This window comes from Leucoraja erinacea, chromosome 7 (genome assembly GCF_028641065.1).
Source record: "Leucoraja erinacea ecotype New England chromosome 7, Leri_hhj_1, whole genome shotgun sequence".
Lineage (NCBI taxonomy): Eukaryota > Metazoa > Chordata > Chondrichthyes > Rajiformes > Rajidae > Leucoraja > Leucoraja erinaceus.
Window position 1 is genome coordinate 58,504,128 of NC_073383.1, and position 22,336 is coordinate 58,526,463.

Sequence of the window (22,336 nt, forward strand, 5' to 3'; positions counted from 1 at the left end):
TATCTACCTATAAAGATCAACATGGCCTTTCATCTCACCCACTGAATCTCAAGTAATGTTGACGTTGCATGAAATGAGAACCCAGATTATAATTTTATTCCATGTTTTTATGGAACATCCAATAATCCATTTAATCTAAATTATTACTGCCACAGAACGACAATCACATTTTTAAAATCTTAGTTAAATGCTATTGGGTAATTATAAAGCAACTGCTTTGCTTACAACTGAATTCTTCCCGACTTATTCCAAAGAAATATCATCAGTCACTAGTGGGACCTGTTCTTCCTTACAGACTGAAGGGTTACGGCCCGAAACATTGCCTATTTCCTTCGCTCCATAGATGCTGCTGCACCCGCTGAGTTTCTCCAGCATTTTTGTGTACCTTCCTTACAGACTGTTAAGAAACTCATTATTCTAGCAATGAAGTCTCATCCGATGCAGTTCCTCTGACTTTCAGGTAATTTACATTGTTTAATTAAAACTGGTTTACATGATTAAATTGCTTTAATTTTTTGATGGTATATTTAGATGTTAATGTTTTGAATATATGTAAAGTTAGAGATATTTTTGGTGCTTTTGACAGATAAAGATAAAGTAAAGATAAAGATAAAGTAAATAATTTCAAAGAGGCCCAGGAGCGGTTGGAGTGGCTGGAGCACCCACTCTGCAACGTTCCATCACACTTCAAAGGAAGTTGTCTGGAAGAAGTCGCTGATTGGTGGAAGCGGACTAGAGGAAGCAAACCCAGGTTTGTATTTCTGCTTTCTGGTCAGTGAGTTAGGGGTTCAGTGAGTTAAGGGTTCAGTGAGTTAAGGGTTCAGTGAGTTAAGGGTTCAGTGAGTTCAGGGTACAGTGCTTTTTAGTAAAGGTACAGTTCAAAGGATTAAGATTTTTATAGTGGGAGTGAGCTGATTTAATTTGGGGGTAAGCCATGTCAATTTAGATCGGCCCCATGGTTTGCTCATTCTGCAACATGTGGGAGTCAGGGATATGTTCGGTGTCCCTGGTGACTACGTGTGCAGGAAGTGTGTCCAGCTACAGCTCCTGGCAGACCGCATTGAACAATTGGAGCTGCGGTTGGATTCATACTGGAGCATCCACGATGCTGAGAAAGTCGTGAATTGCATGGACAGTGAGTTGGCCACACCGCAGGTAAAAGTTAAGGGGACAGAAAGGGAACAGGTGGCCACTAGCCAGCGTAGCAGTAGGCAGGTAGTGCAGGAGTTCTCTGGGGTCATCTCCCTCCTAAACAGATATATCATTTTGGATACTGTTGCGGAGGTGGCTCATCGGGGGAAGGCAGCAGCAACCAACTTCATGGCACCGTGGGTGGCTCTGTGGCACACGAGGGGAGGAAAAAGAGTGGAAGGGCTATAGTAATAGGGGATTCAATTGTGTATAAAGGGAATAGATAGGCGTTTCTGGAACCGCGAACGAGACTCCAGGATGGTATATTGCCTCCCTGGTGCAAGGATTGCCTCCCTGGTACAAGGGGCAGGGATGTCACTGAGCGGCTGCAGAACATTCTGGAGGGGGAGGGTGAACAGCCAGTTGTCGTCCTCTAAACAACCAATGTCCTTGGGGGAGTGTTTGCTAATGGGGAGGATTTAAACTAATGTGGCAGGGGGATGGGAGCATGAGCAGAGAGACAGAGGGTTGTAAAATGAGGCTGGAAGCAATAGGTAGCAAGGTGAAAAGTAAAAGTGGCAGGCAGACAAATCCAGGGTAAAAATCAAAAAGGGCTACTTTTCAACATAATTGTATAAGGGGTAAGAGTGTTGTAAAAACAAGCCTGAAGGCTTTGTGTCTCAATGCGAGGAGCATTCATAATAAGGTGGATGAGTTGAATGCGCAGATAGTTATTAATGAATATTATATAGTTGGGATCACGGAGCCAAGGCTCCAGGGTGACTAAGGCTGGGAGCTGAACATCCAGGGATATTCAATATTCAGGATGGATAGACAGAAAGGAAAAGGAGGTGGGGGAGCGTTGCTGATTAGAGAGGAGATTAACGCAATAGAAAGGAAGGACATTAGCTTGGAGGATGTGGAATCGATATGGGTAGAGCTGCGAAACTCTAAGGGGCAGAAAACGCTAGTGGGAGTTGTGTACAGGTCACCTAACAGTAGTAGTGGAGTTGGGGATGGCATCAAACATGAAATTAGAAATGCGTGCAACAAAGGTAAAACAGTTCTAATGGGTGGCTGCAATCTACATATAGAGTGGGTGAATCAAATTGGCAGGGGTGCTGAGGAAGGGGATTTCTTGGAATGTATGCGGGACAGTTTTCGAAACCATCATGTAGAGGAACCAACGAGAGAGCAGGCTATTCTAGACTGGGCATTGAGTAATGAGGAAGGGTTAGTTGGCAGTATTGTTGTGCGTGGCCCCTTGGGCAAGAGTGACCATAATATATTTGAGTTCTTCATTAGGATGGAGAGTGACGTAGTTAATTCAGAAACAAGGGTTCTGAACTTAAAGAAAGATAACTTTGAGGGTATGAGACGTGAATTGGCCAAGATAGACTGGCAATTGATTCTTAAAGGATTGATGGTGGATATGCAATGAAAGGCATTTAAAGAATGCATGGATAAACTTCAACAATTGTTCGTCCCAGTTTGGCAAAATAATAAATCAGGGAAGGTAGTGCATCCGTAGATAACAAGGGAAATCAGGGATAGTATCAAAACAAAAGATGAAGCATACAAATTAGCCAGAAAAAGCAGCCTACCAGAGGACTGGGAGAAATTCAGTCCAGCAGAGGAGGACAAAGGGCTTAATTAGGGAAAGGAAAATAGATTATGAAAGAAGACTGGCAGGAAACATAAAAAAAACTGACTGCAAACGTTTTAATAGATATGTTTAGAGAAAAAGATTAGTTAAAACAAAAGTAGGTCCCTTGCAGTCAGAAACAGGTGAATTGATCATGGGTAATAAGGATATGGCAGACCAATTGAATAACTACTTTGGTTCTGTCTTCGCTAAGGAAGACATAAATAATCTTCCGGAAATAGCAGGGGATCGGGGGTCAAATGAGATGGAGGAACTGAGTGAAATCCAGGTTAGTCGGGAAATGGTGTTAGGTAAATTGAATGGATTAAAGGCCGATAAATCCCCAGGGCCAGATAGGCTGCATCCCAGAGTACTTAAGGAAGTAGCCCCAAAAATAATGGATGCATTAGTGATAATTTTTCAAAACTATTTAGATTCTGGAGTAGTTCCTGAGGATTGGAGGGTAGCTAATGTCACCCCACTTTTTAAAAAGTGAGGGAGAGAGAAAACGGGGAATTACAGACCAGTTAGTCTAAGCCGGTAGTGGGGAAAATGCTAGAGTCAGTTATTAAAGATGGGATAGCAGCACATTTGGGAAGTGGTGAAATCATTGGACAAAGTCAGCATGGATTTATGAAAGGTAAATCATGTCTGACGAATCTTATAGAATATTTCGAGGATGTAACTAGTAGAGTGGATAAGGGAGAACCAGTGGATGTGTTATATCTGGACTTTCAGAAGGCTTTCGACAAAGTCCCACATAAGAGATTAGTATACAAACTTAAAGCACATGGTATTGGGGGTTCGGTATTGATGTGGATAGAGAACTGGCTGGCAGACAGGAAGTAAAGAGTAGGAGTAAACGGGTCCTTTTCAGAATGGCAGGCAGTGACTAGTGGGGTACCGCAAGGTTCATTGCTGGGACCCCAGCTATTTACAATATATATTAATGATTTGGACGAGGGAATTGAATGCAACATCTCCAAATTTGCGGATGACACAAAGCTGGCCCCCCCAGTGGTGCTAGGAGGCTGCAAGGTGACTTGGATAGGTTGGGTGAGTGGGCAAATGCATGGCAGATGCAGTATAATGTGGATAAATGTGAGGTTATCCACTTTGGTGGCAAGAACAGGAAAGTAGATTATCTGAATGGTGGCCGATTAGGAAAAGGGGAGATGCAACGAGACCACCAGACATTGAAAGTAGGCATACAGGTGCAGCAGGCAGTGAAGAAAGCAAATGGTATGTTAGCATTCATAGCAAAAAGATTTGAGTATAGGAGCAAGAAGGTTCTACTGCAATTGTACAGGGCCTTGGTGAGAACACACCTGGAGTATTGTGTACAGTTTTGGTCTCCTAATCTGAGGAAAGACGTTCTTGCCATAGAGGGAGTACAGAGAAGGTTCACCAGACTGTTTCCTGGGATGGCAGGACTTTCATATGACAGACTGGAAAGACTCGGCTTGCACTCGCTAGAATTTAGAAGATTGAGGGGGGATCTTATACAAACTTACAAAATTCTTAAGCGGTTGGATAGGCTAGATGCAGGAAGATTGTTCCCTATGTTGGGGAAGTCCAGAACAAGGGGTCACAGTTTAAGGATAAGGGAGAAGTCATTTTGGACCTAGATAAGAAAAACCTTTTTCACACAGAGAGTGGTGAATCTGTGGAATTCTCCGTCACAGAAGGTAGTTGAGGACAGTTCATTGGCTATATTTAAGAGGGAGTTTGATGTGGTCCTTGTGGCTAAAGGGATCAGGGGCTATGGAGAGAAGGCAGGTACAGGATACTGAGTTGGATGATCAGCCATGATCATATTGAATGGCGGTGCAGGCTAGAAGGGCCGAATGGCCTATTCCTACACTTATTTTCTATGTTTCTATGTTTCTAAAGAATTAAAAAATTAGCAAAATAATCAAAATAAATTCAACAAATAATTAAAAATTAAAATTAAAATAAAAAGTATAAACCTAATACATTTTTCTCCTCATCTGTGGTCTACAAATCCCACTGAAATCAACACTGCTTTAGATCTCGAGCCAAATCTATGGAGCATAGCCTCCAATGAATGAATAATCCTTTATTGTCACATGTGACATGTCACGGTGAAATGTTTTGCTTGCATACCCAAGGCATGCAATAGTCGCCTTATAAAGGGCACTTACAAAGTTGCACCGTATCCCGCGACAGGTCTACCTTTGTTCTTTCCCCCTCCCACTCCGTTCTCCCGCTCCTCACAGTGGTCCTCCCATGCTAGGTCCTTCATTGTCCATTGTTCTCCCTCTTCCGTCACAGAGGTCCATCCATGCCGGGTCCTCCTTTGTTCCTTCCCCCGGCAGTGGCGTCGTCACTTCCATGTGGTCCGTCCTCGTCCGTCGGTCGGCATCTCCTATTTAGTCGCCACATCGATCTCTCCACCTTCATCGCTGGGTCCCCTCCTAACGCCTCCATGACGCCGACCCAGGCCCCAGCTTCTGACACGCGAGCCTCCGGCTCTGACCCGCAAGTCGCCGGCCCAGGTTCCGACCAGTGAGGCTCCGGGTCCAGCTTCTCTGCGGCCTACCGGGGGACACCTCCGGCCATGTTCCCGGTCCACAGCCGCGGGCGGCTCAGCACTAAGTCTTCTGCCGCACAGCTCGGTGGGAAGCTTTCTGTAGTGTTAGCCCATGACTCTAGCTAACATCAGCAAGATTTAACTCTGCACTCTGGGCCATGAAGCAAATTACATTGTGGCACTCCATAACTTCAATCAAGAAGTGTTTTACATTGAATTCCCATGGCCACATATGTTCTGACTATTTTATTTCCTAAATTTATTAGAATTTTCAACACAGATCCTGCTTACAGCCTAACAGTTCTGTTTCTCACCTGCTTGGAAGTGACCCAGCATACATTACAACACTACATGATAATTTATTATCAGCAATACATTATCAATAGGATACACCACATTATAATGCATTTTGAAAAAACCTGAATTGATTTGTTTTGATGTTGACCCAATCTCATTTCATTTATAAGCTTGATTAGTAAAGCTTACTCTGAAAATGAAGCATATAAATAAATAAGCCATTGAAACTGCAGCTGTTTCAAGATAAATACCCTGTTCAATATTGTCACCCATTAATTTTAGGACAAGTGCAAGGCTCCAGGCACAGAAAATGGATGGGATAAGTACATGAAAGACCTGGATTGTCTGTAACCACCCAGGTGTGATACAACTTTAAGCTTATAGAGGCAAAACTATAGTAATCAGTATCTGTCACATGAATATTCACCTCTGGTTATGATGTAATGTTCTCAAGAGAAGATGTACGTGGACCAAACGTACAGGTCACCATGCCTCCTTAAAACCATCCCATACTAGGTTGGAAAATGGGCCAAAATCTATGCTTACCTTAAAATAATGGAAAATATCAAATTCTCCCTGTTGGCAAAGCATTTGAATTTTTCAGTAACAAATTCAACTATTCCTTTAATTTAATTTTGATTCCCTTTCAATGAAATAATTCACTTCTTTAAATGGTTATATTTGTTGACAGGGACATTTTGGAAAGAAAATGTTTTTGCGAGCAAATAGGATAAGGTCTCGACTTTATCGAACCATTACTAAAAAAAAATCAACCATATCTTGTAATCAAGCAGCTGACCAATTTAATATTCTCATGGATTTGATGATAATATTATTAGGCAGGACCCAGGAAAAGTTAATCAGGAGCAGCTATTACTGGATAAGACCAGATCAGACATTTAACATGAAATCAGGAAATCAAATAAGGAGTATAAGGCAAGCAGGAAAGAACTCAAGCAAGCAATTACAAGAGAGTATAAAATATCATTGCCAAGTTGCGTTAAAGAAAATCGAGGCTTTTTATACAAAAAGTAAAAACAGGAGGGTAACTAGGGAGAAGGTAGGACAACCCAAGGATAATGGAGAGTATTTATGCTTGGGGTCAGAGCATATAGGCAAAGTACTAAATTAGTACTTTGTATCTGGGAAAGACAAAATGATGGAGCGACTCAACAGGCCTGAAGAAAGCCTGATTCATTGTGATCACAATGAATGGCAGTGCTGGCTCGAAGGGCCGAATGGCCTCCTCCTGCACCTATTTTCTATATTGTCTATGTTTCCAAGGGTTCCAATCCGAAATATCACCTATCCATGGTCTCCAGGGATGTTGCCTCACCCGCTGAGTTACTCTAGCATTTTGTGTCTTTCTTTGGTAAACCAGCATCCGCAGTTCCTTGTTTCAATTTTGTACCTGTATTTGCCCATGAGAATGGCATGGATGTTAGTGAGATCAGTGTGAGGTTTATAAACATGCTTGTTTGTGATCCAAAAAGACAATGGTTTTCTTGAAAAGTATAAAAGGTGGATAAATCTTCAGGTTTCAAACTATCCTGGGTTATTGAGAGGAGCAAGATAAGAAATTGCAGGGGCCTTGATAAGGGTGCACACTTTGAAACATTAATTTTATTAATATAAATAACCTAAAACACTGAACCATATTTTTCTTATATATAACAATCTAGTAGTTTTGTTATCATCTTTATTGACACCTATTTCAGATTTATTCCATTTATTTAATCTAGGTTCCTAGCTATTATGCAGGAATTTGAATGAATGCGTTTGGATCCTTAGTCCACATTCTTGGAGAAATAGTCCGATAATGTGACTGCTACAATTCCCCATCTAGTTAAAGGTAAAAGATAAATTATAATCACAGTTATGCATCAGCATAATCCTAATCATGGCATCATAGATGCAGTGTCTAACGTCACCCTGTGTGCGACATTAATCCATTACATCCAGACCCAACATATTTCAAAGTGCTGCATTGTACTGAAGATGCAAGGCATCTTTAACAAGAAATACAGGTTCCATTCTTCCAAATAGGAACCTGTAATCAGCAACTTCTCTCACCAACCACTAATCAAAGTGTGAATGATCTTATCTTTTGTTTACTGAATAGAAATTAGACCTTTTAGCATGAAAGAGCCGCTTCAGTTTTACAAAAATAAATGGGCATCATATACTTAATGGTCTTTTCTAAGCATAGTGCAGCACTTGTATATTAAGCCATGAAACTGAATAGGTCAAAGCAAATAAAAAAAGATTATGGTATGGTCATGAAATTCTGTTAAATTTATAAAAACCTTCATTACCTCGACAAGTTCCATCTATTACCACTCCTCCTGGAGCACAGGGTGTTGATTTTGTTTCTGTAATGGCTATTTACGGTGAAAAGAAAAATGAAGCAATTAGAATGAACAGCTTGAACAGACAAATTACATTCAGAATAGTTTTATTTTCAAAGCAGTGGAACTTGTTTGAAGAACAAGACTACAATTTTGGTAACAATTTGTCTTCTTTCTGGCCATGTACTATCAGCCCAAGGTTTACTCTAATCATATGTTATGACAGGGTTAATAAAGTTCAGCCAAAGATCACTGGCATTGAATTGAGGTTTTTTTCCCCAATGATTTCTACATTCATATTTTATTTTGTACAAATGAAAAGACTCTGCAGGTGAAAGGTACAGCAGAAATAAGAGTTTTATTATCTTTCCAAACCCAAATGAGCTTCCTGAAAGTTGGGATAAAAGTTATCAAAGTAAAGGGCCTGTCCCACTGTACGAGGGAATTCAAGAGTTCTGCCGAGTTCTCCCCTGATTCGAGCTCATGTAATGTATGTAGCGGGTACGTAGGGGCTCGTACGACTAAAATGTGACAATTTTTTTCATCACGAGTAATTTTTTTACTCGTGGACATTTTACACAGTGTTGAAAAAACATCATGAGTTTACCGGATTTCCCGAGTACCTACTGTTACTCGTACGAGCCGCTACGTGACATCCACAAGCTCCTACGTACATTACACAAGCTCGAATCAGGGGAAAACTCGGAAGAACTCTTGAATTACCTCATACAGTGGGACAGGCCCTTAATATATTTATATGACATTTTGCTATAATTAGGCCATTTTGGTGAAATAAAATGTGTTGCTCTTTACATATGAAGGTTACCTTTTACTTCCCAGAGAATTCAAAGTTATTCATCTTATTGTCTGGTCCACTGTTCAGTGTAATGTTCTAAATTGAAGACTTCCAGCTTTATCAGCAGCCAGAATCTCCAGGCTGAACTTTACTGAATAATCCTCCAGATGCTAGCCATCATTAATCAATGAGTTCATACCATACTGAGGAACTATACAGTACAGAAATGGACAAGTAACCAAATAACTCTGTAACTCTTTTTCTGGAAACAAAATCAAAACTAATTTCATTGCCTTTCTCCCTGCAGCATTCACCGTATTCTGTTTCAAATGTTTATTTAATCTTATTATTAAAATATACACCAGCCATTTCCTCAAATACTCCCTGCAGTAAGGTATTCCAATTATTTTATCCATGATTCAATTCTTCCTCAGTCTCTTAGTGAAAATTTGAATATATTATCCCTTTTCGCTGAGAGCCCAACTAAACCTTTACCTTGCATATAAAAAAAGTCACAAGTAACAAATATCCATTGAATCTCCTCCTTAAATTCTCTACCCCTGTCAAATAATTGCCAAACTTGATAAAATGTCCAGGAACATAATTATAAATGTTCTTCCTTCGATTCATTCTGGTGAGGTTTAGTCAGTGCCATTATTTAGAGCTTACCCTTCCCATCGATCTGGTTATGCTGAAATTTACTTTGTACTCTTTCACTGAATACAGCAGCATTGAGAGCTAATCACTAATTGGCAAGAATGGCATTTCATGCTGGCCATAAGACTCTCTCATCTCCCAACTGTTGTGTGTGTGGAGGATTTGCTAGACTTGGCAACGTGAATGTAAAAGACCTTGAAGTATAATTAATCACTTGTTAAAAATGATTTTAACGTGACTTTCTGCTGTCTATTTAATGATGAGCTCATCCGTTTACCTTGGATTAAACCAATACATTTAGCCCCTTTAATATTAGTTACCATTGTAAATGCAAGTTTCTAAGAGTTCTGAAGCTCTTTGCCCTATAACAGTATAAATCATTTGGAAGAATAAGCACCTCCTACATACAAAACATATTAAAGTATAGTACAAAGTACATTTTAGCATACACAGGGATGACAGTGGAACAAAAATGGCAGGTGTTTATAGGAATAATACAGAAGGTGCAGAATCAGTTCATTCCTAGGAGGAAGAAAGATTCCACGTGGAGAAAGGGATGACCATGGCTGACAAGGGATGTCAGGGACAGTATAAAAATTAAAGGGAAGAAGTACAACGTAGCAAAGATGAGCGGGAAGCAAGAGAATTGGGTAATGTTTAAAGAACAACAGAAGATAACCAAAAAGACAATACGGGGAGAAAAAATGAGGTACGAAGGTAAGCTAGCCAAGAATATAAAGCAGGACAGTAAAAGCTTCTTTAGGTATGTGACGAGGAAAAAATTAGTTAAGACCAAAGTTGGACCCTTGAAGACCGAAAAAGGTGAATTTATTATGGGGAACAAGGAAGTGCAGATGAGTTGAACAGGTAGGTTACACAAAAAAGCTGGAGAAACTCAGCGGGTGCAGCAGCATCTATGGAGCGAAGGAAATAGGCAACGTTTCGGGCCGAAACCCTTCTTCAGACTGATCGGGGGCGGGGGTGGGTGGGGACAAGAAAGGGAAAAGCAGGAGGAGCCCGAAGGCTGGGGGATGGGAGGAGACAGCAGGGGGGTTGAGGAAGGGGAGGAGACAGCAAGGACTAACAAAATTGGGAGAATTCGATGTTCATGCCCCCGGGATGCAGACTCCCCAAACGGAATATGAGGTGCTGTTCCTCCAATTTCCGGTGCTGCTCGCTGTGGCCATGGAGGAGACCCAGGACAGAGAGGTCGGAGACGGAGTGGGAGGGGGAGTTGAAGTGCTGAGCCACCGGGAGGTCAGCTTGGTTATTGCGGACCGAGCGGAGGTGTTCGGCGAAACGATCGCCCAACCTCCGCTTGGTCTCACCGATATAGATCTGCTGACATCTAGAGCAGCGGACGCAATAGATGAGGTTGGAAGAGATGCAGGTAAACCTATGTCGCACCTGTCGCACCTGGAATGAGTTGAACAGGTACTTTGGATCTGTCTTCACTAAGGAGGACACAAACAATCTACCTGATATAGTAGTGGCCAGAGGATCTGGGGTGACAGAGGAACTGAAGGAAATCCACATTAGGCAGGAAATGGTGTTGGATAGACTGATGAGACTGAAGGCTGATAAATCCCCAGGGCCTAATGGTCTGCATTCCAGGTACTTAAGGAAGTGGCTCTAGAAATTGTGGATGCATCGGTGATAATTTTCCAATGTTCTATAGATTCAGGATCAGTTCCTGTGGATTGGAAGGTAGCTAATGTCATCCCACTTTTTAAGAAAGGCGGGAGAGAGAAAACGGGGAATTATAGACCAGTTAGCCTGACATCAGTGGTGGGGAAGATGCTGGAGTCAATTATAAAAGATGAGATAGCCACACATTTGGATAGCAGTAACAGGATCGGTCCGAGTCAGCATGGATTTACGAAGGGGAAATCATGCTTGACTAATCTTCTGGAATTTTTTGAAGATGTATCTCGGAAAATGGACAAGGGAGAGCCTGTGAATGTAGTATACCTGGACTTTCAGAAAGCATTTGATAAGATCCCACATAGGAGATTAGTTAGCAAAATTAGGGCACATGGTATTGGGGGTAGAGTGCTGACATGGATACAGAAGTGGTGGGCAGACAGGAAGCAAAGAGTAGGGATTAACGGGTCTCTTTCAGAATGGCCGGCAGTGACTAGTGGGGTACTGCAAGGCTCGGTTCTGGGACCACAGCTCTTTATAATATACATCAATGATTTGGATGAAGAGATTCAAAGTAACATTAGCAAATTTGCAGATGACACAAAGCTGCGTGGCAGTGCGAGGAGGATGCTTTGAGAATGTTATGAGAATGCAGGGTAACTTGGACAGGTTGGGGTAGTGGGCCGATGCATGGCAGATTAAGTTTAATGTGGATAAATGTGAGGTTATCCACTTTGGTAGCAAAAACAGGAAGGCAGATTACTATCTAAATGGTGTCAAATTGGGAAAAGGGGAAGTACAACGGGATCTGGGGGCCCTTGTACATCAGTCTATGAAAGTAAGCATGCAGGTACAGAAGGCAGTGAAGAAAGCGAATGGCATGTTGACCTTTATAACAAGAGGGTATAGGAGCAAAGAGGTCCTTCTGCAGTGGTACAGAGCCCTCGTCAGACCACACCTGGAGTATTGTGTGAAGTCTTGGTCCCCTAATTTGAGGAAGGACATTCTTGCTATTGAGGGAGTGCAGTGTAGGTTTACAAGGTTAATTCCTGGGATGGCGGGAATGTCATATGCTGAGAGAATGGAACAGCTGGGCTTGTACACTCTGGAGTTTAGAAGGATGAGAGTGAATCTCATTGAAACATATAAGATTGTTAAGGGCTTGGACACACTAGAGGCAAGAAACATGTTCCCGATGTTGGGGGAGTCCAGAACCAGGGGCCACAGTTTAAGAATAAGGAGCAAGCCATTTAGAACGGAGACGAGGAAACACTTTTTCTCACAGAGAGTGGTGAGTCTGTGGAATTCTTTGCCTCAGAGGGCAGTGGAGGCAGGTTATCTGAATGCTTTCAAGAGAGAGCTAGATAGGGCTCTTAAAAATAGCGGAGTCAGGGATTATGGGGAGAAGGCAGGAACGGGGTATTGCTTGGGGATGATCTGCCATGATTACATTGAATGGTTGTGCTGGCTTGAAGGGCCGAATGGCCTGCTCCTGCACTTATTGTTTATTGTCTATTGCTATAAAGGTACTGGCCCAACACTAAGATCAATCATGTAATGACCAAATATTGCAGATTTTTGTTAAGTACGTAAAGTGTCAAAAAGAGGCACCAAACCATTGGCGTCATTTCCCACGATATGATGGCATATTAATGGAGTTGCTGCCTTACAATGGCAGAGACCTGGTTTCGATCCCGACTACAGGTACTGTCCGTACAAAGTTTGTATGTTCTCCCCATGACCTGCGAGGGTTTTCTTCGTGATCTCTGGTTTCCACCCACACTTCAAAGATGTACACGTTTGTAGACAAATTGGCTTGGTATAATTGTAAATTATCCCTTGTACATATCATAGTGCGGAATCAGTGGGCTGAAGGGCCTGTTTCCACATTGTATCTCATGAACTAAACTAAACCCATGATTTATGATAAATGCAAAATTAAGAGAGGCTGTACCCTCTGGAGGCATAGTTCCCAAGTCAGAGTCACAGGTTTGTTTAGAGATACACCATGAAAACTGGTCCATTGGCCCACAAGTCCAAACTGACCATTGATCACCCTTTCACACTAGTTCTATGTCATCTGACTTTCTCACGTAATCCCTACATATTGCAGAAGCCAATTAACCTCTATAATTTGCACGTCTTCGGGACGTGGGAGGACACCTGATGAAACCCATGCTTTCATAGGGAGCACGCCTATGAAATCCTATAGGGAAATCGAGCAAACTCCATACAGACAGCACCAGAGGTCAGGACCGAGCCCGGGTCTCTAGCGCTGTGAGGCAGCAACTCTACCTGCTGCGCCAGTGTGTGACCTGTCTTCATCTTAAGTTCTATTAGAACTGATTGCACATGCACTCTTGTTCCTGGAAAACATCCTGACTGCTATGTAAGTGGCCAGTGTCTGTTCTGGAAACATTGCTAACTCCAACTACTTAAACTTTAATTACTTCAACAGGCTGGTTATCCAATGGTGTTAAATTATTTGCTATCTCTGGAGTCTATATCCAAATTAGTTTCACCAATTTATAACAGCTTCAGGCATTGATTTCAACTATAAATTAATAATTAGCTAATCACTAAAGCCGAATTACCATGATATAACTGAACTGTAACATCTGTAACTTATTAATTCACTCAATTAATTACCTTCATCTAACAGTGTTGTAGATATTTTATATTCACCAAGACAGAAGACATTTCATTTATTCAGCAATCGTTTGTGCACCTCATACTAAATAGTCATCAGTATAAATACCATATAGTCTAAATTAGCTGATGCAAGATAGTTTTCCCTCACCGACATTAGCTCTGATAGTTTTAAACGCAAAATGTGCAATGAGCCTTTGACAGGACACCAATATGAAGGGGATAAGGTTTAAGCTGGCAGAGCTGCTTAATATTATTTAGTGGGTGCAGACTACCCTTGGTGAATTTATTTATCTGAATATTGATCCTTCCATTTTTATGGGTTTTCAAATATATGCCTTGAAAAAATGTGTTTTGTTTGCAGAGCACTTACCCATTTAGTTTAGTGATACAGTGCAGAAGCAGGCCATTTGGCTCACCGAGTCCACGTCGATCCCCGTACACTAACACTATCCTACACACACTAGGATCAATTTACAGTGTTTACCAAAGCCAATCAACCTACAAACCTGTACGGCTTTGGAGTACGGGACGAAACTGGAGCACCCGGAGAAAACCAACTGGAGCACCCGGTCATGGGGAGAATCTACCCACTCCCTACAGACAGCACCCGCAGTCGGGATCGAACCAGGGTCTCTGGCACTGTAAGGCAGCAACTATACTGCTCTGCTGTCCCTTAAAGGGACTATTTTACTATTACGTTAGCTGTATCTCTTACACATATGCAATGCCAATTAGTAACATCCTCAATCACACAAATTTTCATTATAGCATTCACAATATTTTTTTTAAAAGGCTCATTTTTATCTGCTAACCTTCAACGGCACAGTAACCCATGCATCCCTGAGTAGGTTGAAGATAATAAACAAAGAAGTCTCCACAGTTCCTCAGAGAGACGGGGATGCGAAATAAACAACAGTCTTTGGTGCTGCCTGAGAAGAACTGCCATGTAGCACAGGCAGTTAATTTCTTCATCTCACCACGTTGAGGCAATGAGTTAGAATCTTCAAGAGAAAGCCAAATGGGAGCTTGTGTGCCACACTTATTCATCTGAGAATAAATGTTATTAGAGAGGTCAGAGTTATAACAGTGAAATAAATGGCCCGCATAATCCCTCATAAATAATTGTTTTGCATTTAGTTCATTTACATGTTCGGAGTTTAATCGATTCAAAGAACCAGAATGGCAAGTTCAAAGCCCGTAAATAGTTCCTGCATTCAATTTAGTTCATTAAGGTCGAGTTAAATTTAGGGCATACGAATGTGGCACATACTACTAACTTCTATACATTTTGTTGGCATTTCGGCTGGCCTGTCCCCAATCATGAAGCGATACCATCCAGGCGTCAAGGAATGATCACATATGAGGTTTTGGATTGCAAATTGCTGAAGCTCAATAGAATCAAAATGAACACTGCGGTAAGGGTTCCACAGAACCTGATATCCTCCTGGGTAGCATTCTGGGGCTGCAGAAAACAAAAGTTACAGATTAGTCAAGAAGACAACTGATTCTCAACTGTTTCTTTAATTTCCAAACCTCATATCTGAAGCATTATCTAACAAATGTATTAGGTAATTTCTGATTTAATGCAGTTAGTAGTCAAGACAGTCATAGACACATAGAAAGTCACGCAGTACCCCAACACAGAAACAGGCCCTTCAGCCCATCTCATCCATGCTGACTGAGATGCTGTACATCAGTGAGACCAAGCTTAGGCTTAGCAATCGCTTCACCCACTACCTCCGCTCAGTTCGCAACAGAAACATAGAAAATAGGTGCAGGAGGAGGCCATTCGGCCCTTCAAGCCAGCACCGCCATTCATTGTGATCATGGCTGATCATCCCAAATCAATAACCCGTGCCTGCCTTCTCCCCATAACCCTTAATTCCACTGGCCCCTAGAGTTCTATCTAACTATAACTCTCTCTTAAATCCATCCAGTAATTTGGCCTCCACTGCCCTCTGTGTCAGGGAATTCCACAAATTCAGCAATAACCAACCTGATCTCCCGGTGGCTCAGCACTTCAACTCGCCCTCCCATTCCGAATCCGACCTTTCTGTCCTGGGCCTCCTCCATGGCCAGAGTGAGTCCCACCATAAATTGGAGGAGCAGCACCTCATATTTTGCTTGGGTAGTTTATACCCCAGCGGTATGAACATTGACTTCCCCAATTTCAGGTAGTCCTTGCTTTCTCCCTCTTTCCCCTCCCCTTCCGAGCTCTCCCACAGCCCACTGTCTCCACCTCTTCTTTTCTTCTTCCCGCCGCCGCCCCCATCCCCTCAGTCTGAAGAAGGGTCTCGACCCGAAATGTCACCCATTCCTTCGCTCCATAGATGCTGCCTCACCCGCTGAGTTTCTCAAGCATTTTTGTCTACCTTCGATTGTTCCAGCATCTGCAGTTCCATCTTAAACGAGTAGTTTCATGTGGTCATTAACCAAAAAATAACCCTTCTAAATTATAGTCTGTTCTGGTGTATTCCCTAGGTACATAATACTCACCATTTGCATTCCAAGAGCACTCCAATGTTTGTTAGCAGTTGGGAAATTGCCATCAAACAACAGTTAGAACAATCAGTATACACACACACACACGCACACGTAAAAATTACCACATCAAATTACAGCAGTTAGTGCTGCTGCCTTATAATTCCAGTGACTTGGTACTATAATTCTTGTGACTTGGGCCTTGGATGATGTCTGTACAGACTTTACGCATTCTCCCTGTGACTGCATGAATATTCCTTGGGTGCTCCTGTTCCTTCCCCAATCCCAAAGATGTGCTCATAGATTAACTGGTTACAGTTAAATGGCAAAATAATAGAAAGGGGGTGGATGGGCATGTGTAAAATAATGGGTAGCAAGTAATACGAGTGATTTCTTTGCAGATTTCTCCTCTGGGGTGGACCAGTAGTCTGAGGGGGAAGAGGCTATTCCGAAGTCTGGTAATGAATGCTTTCAAGCTTTTGTATTTTCTGCCCAATGGAGGAGGGGAGAAGAGGGAATGACCAGGATGAAGCAGGTTTTTGATTATGTTGACTGCGTACACAACATGAAGTGCAGAAAGAGTTAATGGTAACTATTGCACCATTATTTCTATTAATCCCCCCCCCCCCCCTCCCCCTCCCATCCCCTCCCCCCTTCCCTGTGTCTGTCTTTGGTGCCTGACTCGTTGATTTTGTTTGTTCATTTGTTTCTTGTTTCTGGGTGCAGCTTTTCTAGACAAAAATCTTTATTGGTTAGTAGAGCTGATAATTTACTCAATTGCCAGCTTATGTGCAAATTTCTATTATCTTTCATAATGTTCAGCAGTGGTTTATGGCAATTGTATAGTTGTGCTTTGTGTGTTGCAGCTATTGAAACACAGCAAACACTACAGACAATTTGCACACATAGTAGCAATGTAATAGAGGTAATTTTAGTAATGGTGTTTGAGGAATACATATTTGTCAGTACACCACATTAAAATGCCCTGTTTTTCCAAATATTAGAGGCTTCTCCGAATGTTAGCACATCAACAGCAGTCCTTCAGTATTGTACTAGGGTAGCCTTATTTAACGTGCTTAATGATATGAAGTGGGACCTGAACCTGCAACCTTCTGCCTGTGATAAAAGAGTGCAATGGATTACAGCTGGCAAATACGCACAACATTTTGTATGCAAGAACACAATTTCTCCCAACATCTTGTGTCAACGTCGACTGGAAGTTGGAAATGAGATAACAAATTATCTCTTCTCCCAGATGACTATGGATAACAGTTTCAATGGCAGGATCATTAATTATTCAGGCAGTCCATTAATGAACCAATCTCTTCTTTATCTGTCTGGTGCCAGCCAGTCTTCCTGTCAAGGTGGCAGTAAAAATCTTTGATGATTAATCCTGCAGAATTCTGAACCTAAATTTCAATCTGAATCATAATATAGTTTATGCCAAAACAATTTGCTGGATCAAGTAGTAAATAGTTCAGAGACATGGCTGCATAATTAGATATAAAACCGGATAACTGTTACAAGGCACATTTTTGACCATCCAATTTCTATGTAAGTCATTTACGAAATGTAGAATAAACAAGGAAAAACAGATCTGTAACCTTGTCCCACTGAGTTACTCCAGCATTTTGTGTCTACCATGTATCAATCTGTCACAAGTTATAATATGTGTGGGAACGAACCACAGATGCTGGTTTAAACCAAAGATAGACACAAAATGCTGGAGTAACTCAGCAGGACAGGCAACATCTCTTGAGAGGATGGGTAACGTTTCAGGTCAAGACCCTTCTTCAGACTGGGTGATAATATGTCTGGGGCTTGCAATGTATCCTGGACTATTTTCCAAACCATCTGCCATTCCCCAATGGAAATTCAGATGAAGCACATCTTGGACCCATTGCAACTATTGATGTTATCTGCAGTATAATTTTCATGCGGGATCAGTTAAACATCTTTAAAGCTAATTAATGAACGTTTAATTGTGCAGTCTCTGTCCTTGACTCATTATAGCATCATGCATCTTATCTAAATAATTCAGTTGTGCAATATGCACATACATTTATAGATTGATGCAGACAAGGTTCCTGCTTGGACAACACTGTAATCACATCAAAGTAATATAATCTGGAGAAAGACAGTCCTTTTGTTTAAAATGTATGTGTAAACCCCAGCACCTTAATTTGGGAGATAATAAATCAGAGGTTTGAAACTCTTGTTTGAAAAAGATAACTTAATTTCACGCAGATTTCCTCAGTTAATTGAAGATTTACTTGATGTTATTTGACAATATGGTTTAGTTTATTATTGTCATGTGTACCAAGGTACCTTTGTTTACATGCTATCCAGTCAAAGAATATACATGAATACATTGAAGCCACCCACAGTGCACCGATAAAGCAAAAATGGTACATTTAATGCAAAGTATTAACACTGTAGTCCAATAAAAGATAGTTCAAAAGATCTCTAATGAGGTAGATGAGAGGTAGATAGACACAAAAAGCTGGAGTAACAGCGGGTCAGACAGCATCTCTGGAGAAAAGGAATAGGTGACGTTTCGGGTCGAGACCCTTCTTTAGAATGCATTCCAGCTGATGACAGGACTGTTCAGTTGCCTGATGACAGCTAGGAAAAATTATTTCAAAGTACTTAACTTACCAACTCACCATGCAGACAAATAGATACTCCCATTTAAGCCCTCAGCACAAAGATCGAGAATTAAAAGCCATAACTAACAAAAAAACATTTGAGTGACTTCACACAGGTATGAATGCACCAAGACAAACAGAAACACAAAACACTTAGAGAACAAGAGTGATGATAAACTATTCTCTTAATAGAAAACAGCTTACTCATCCACAAACTAAAAGGTTAAGTTTAATTCCTTACAATATAATTTGTAGAGATTTTTATTTTTATCTTATGGGCATATCTCCAGAAAGGAGTTTCCATCAGTATGGAGGATCCCCAATGATCCCCAATTAGCTGAAAGCTATGAATGCCAGGACATCTGGCTGGAATCAATATCCTCCACATAAACCCAATCTTGGTGCTATATTAGAACATAACATTTAAGTACAGTACAGGAACAAATCACTGAGACGGACATCAGTGGTGGAAAAGTTGTTGGGGAGGATTTCAAGGGACAGGGTTTGGAAGGGCCTATCCAAGTCATCTTGCATCCTCCTCACAGCTAATGCTGCCCCCCAGCTTCGTGTCATCCGCAAACTTGGAGATGTTGCATTCAATTCCCTCGTCCAAATCATCAATATATATTGTAAATAGCTGGGGTCCCAGCACTGAGCCTTGCGGTACCCCACTAGTCACTGCCTGCCATTGTGAAAAGGACCCGTTTACTCATACTCTTTGCTTCCTGTCTGCCAGCCAGTTCTCTATCCACATCAATACTGAACCCCCAATACCGTGTGCTTTAATCTTGTATACTAATCTCTTATGTGGGACGTTGTCGAAAGCCTTCTGAAAGTCCAGATATAACACATCCACTGGTTCTCCCTTATCCACTCTACTAGTTACATCCTCAAAAAATTCTATACGATTTGTCAGACATGATTTACCTTTCATAAATCCATGCTGACTTTGTCCTATGATTTCACCACTTTCCAAGTTTGCTGCTATCCCATCTTTGATAACTGACTCTAGCAGTTTCCCCACTACCGATGTTAGACTAAATGGTGTGTAATTCCCTGTTTTCTCTCTCCCTCCCTTTTTAAAAAGTGGGGTTACATTAGCTACCCTCCAATCCTTAGGAACTACTCCAGAATCTAAAGAGTTTGAAAAATTATCTCATTTGACACCTGGTTCCCTGCTATTTCCGGCAGATTATTTATGTCTTCCTTAGTGAAGACAGAACCAAAATAGTTATTCAATTAGTCTGCCATGTCTTTGTTCCCCATGATCAATTCACTTGTTTCTGACTGCAAGGGACCTACATAGAAGGGGGGGGGGGATTTTCAACATGTTGAAAAACTTATGGCGACCATACTGAGGCCGTGACGCGTTCCCAGAATGCAGGAGCTCCTCGTGACCATGAAGGAGACTCATTAGAGACCACCAGCGAACATGTGACGACAATGTGGCGATCATGAAGTGAGCGCAGAGTTCCCTGCACTCGCCTAAAAAGTTGCCTAAGACAGGCCCATAATGCTGTTAAATATCAAAGGGAGCTAGCAAGGATGCGTGCTTAGTCACACCCTTGCTGGAAATGGTTACTGCCCAGCAAATGTGGCTCTGTTCAAGTAGTCCCATTCCAGGAATAGAATGCACAATCCACACTGGCATTTCAGCTCAGCGACTAGTGTATATTTTACTGCCAGAGGCACTAACTATTGGCTCAGATGATGAGATTGTTTAGATTTTTAAAATAAAACATACCAGAACACAATTTAAAGCACGGGAGATTTCTTGTTGGACCTGGACATCAATTGTCGAAAACAGCCTATACAACTTAAAAGGTTGAAGAATAAAATCAAAAAAACTGCAGATGTCGGTTTGCACAAAAGGACACGAAATGCTGGATTAACTTAATGAGTCAGGCAGCACCTCTGAAGAACATTGATAGGTGACGTTTCTGTCCGGGACCATTCTACAGACCCAGAATAGGGTATTTAGCTGTTGTTCCTTGCTCTGTACAATTTATTTGCCAGCACGCACCAGTAACCACACTGCAGATAATTGTTCTCTATAAAACATTTTGGAATGAGTTGAGGAAATGGTTTAAATAAAAGGAGCTTTAAATTTTCTTTGTAATATTGCCTAAACTCAGAGGAGGTGATCTGACACCAGAAAGAATACATTGATCCTTGTGCACCTTTCATTAAAATTCACACAGCATTCGTACAATTTTTAAATCCCTGAGGTAATCCTCGCAGCAAATTTGCAAATTTGTTCCAATTATAGCCTACTAATCAAATGACACCACATTGAAAAGCTGAAAGATTGTAACAGTAATTGGGGAATAGTAACCGTTAATTTTGTACATGTGAAATGCAAGGGACAGCCTTTTCGTGTTCTTTCCTCCTTTTTGTTTCACACTCTCTAAGGGACAGACACCTAACACGGTTGACAGAAAATGATCTGCTCTCAGCCACTCTCATTAGTTTCTGAAACACACAGATATGTCTGTACACACAGTCTTGATTTCCACCAAAGTCATGGTCGGTGAACCAGTTTCAAACTGTATTGTCAGTTATGAATCTATTTCCATGACAAATAGCAATTTAAAAAATGTTGGCATAAATACATGGCCAAAGAATTACTTCATTAACTGGGATCAACTCAGGAAGATAGACACAAAAAACTGGAGTAACTCAGCGGGACAGGCAGCATCTCTGGAGAGAAGGAATGGGAAATGTTTCAGGTCAAGACCCTTCTTCAGACTGAAAGACAGGGGGAAAGGGAAAGGAGAGATCTAGATGATGATGCAGAGATATAGAACAATGAATGAAAGATATGCAAACAAGTATCGATGATAAAAGAAACAGGCCATTGTTAAACGTTTGGTGGGTGAAAACAAGAAGCTGGTGCGATTTGGATGGGGGAGGGATAGAGAAAGGGAAGGCCAGGGTTACTTGAAGTTATAGAAATCAATAATCATACCAATGCTGCTGGTCAAGCTGCTCAAGCGAAATATGAGATGCTATTCCTCCAATTTGTGGTTCATCTCACTCTGACAATGGAGACAATAGACAATACGTGCAGGAGCAGGCCAATCGGCCCTTCGAGCCAACACCGCCATTCAATGTGATCACGGCTGATCATCCCCAATCAGCCCGTTCCTGCCTTCTCCCCAGATCCCCTATCTTTAAGAGCCCTATCTAGCTCTATCTTGAAAGTATCCAGAGAACCGGACTCCATCGCCCTCCGAGGCAGAGAATTCCACAGACTCACAACTCTCTGTGAGAAAAAGTGTTTCCTCGTCTCCGTTCTAAATGGCTTACCCCTTATTCTTAAACTGTGGCCTCTGGTTCTGGTCTACCCCAACATCGGGAACATGTTTCCTGCCTCTAACGTGTCCAAACCCTTAACAATCTTATATGTTTCAATAAGATCCCCTCTCATCCTTCTAAACTCCAGAGTGTACAAGCCCAGCTGCTCCATTCTCTCAGCATATG

General features: G+C 41.6%; 1 protein-coding gene across 2 annotated transcripts in view; it reads right to left on the bottom strand.

The window, feature by feature from the left end:
* si:ch211-246m6.5 (von Willebrand factor D and EGF domain-containing protein) overlaps positions 1-22,336 on the bottom strand; it is a 214,414-nt gene that overhangs the window by 170,772 nt on the left and 21,306 nt on the right. The window contains exons 2-4 of one of the 2 annotated variants that reach the window (XM_055638663.1): positions 15,002-15,186; positions 14,537-14,771; positions 7,943-8,008 (exon numbers count right to left, since the gene is read on the bottom strand). In XM_055638663.1, the coding sequence (XP_055494638.1) occupies positions 7,943-8,008; positions 14,537-14,771; positions 15,002-15,186 (486 nt within the window). Of the gene's footprint in view, positions 1-7,942; positions 8,009-14,536; positions 14,772-15,001; positions 15,187-22,336 lie in introns of those variants that run through there. The other variant, XM_055638664.1, reaches the window with a different exon arrangement.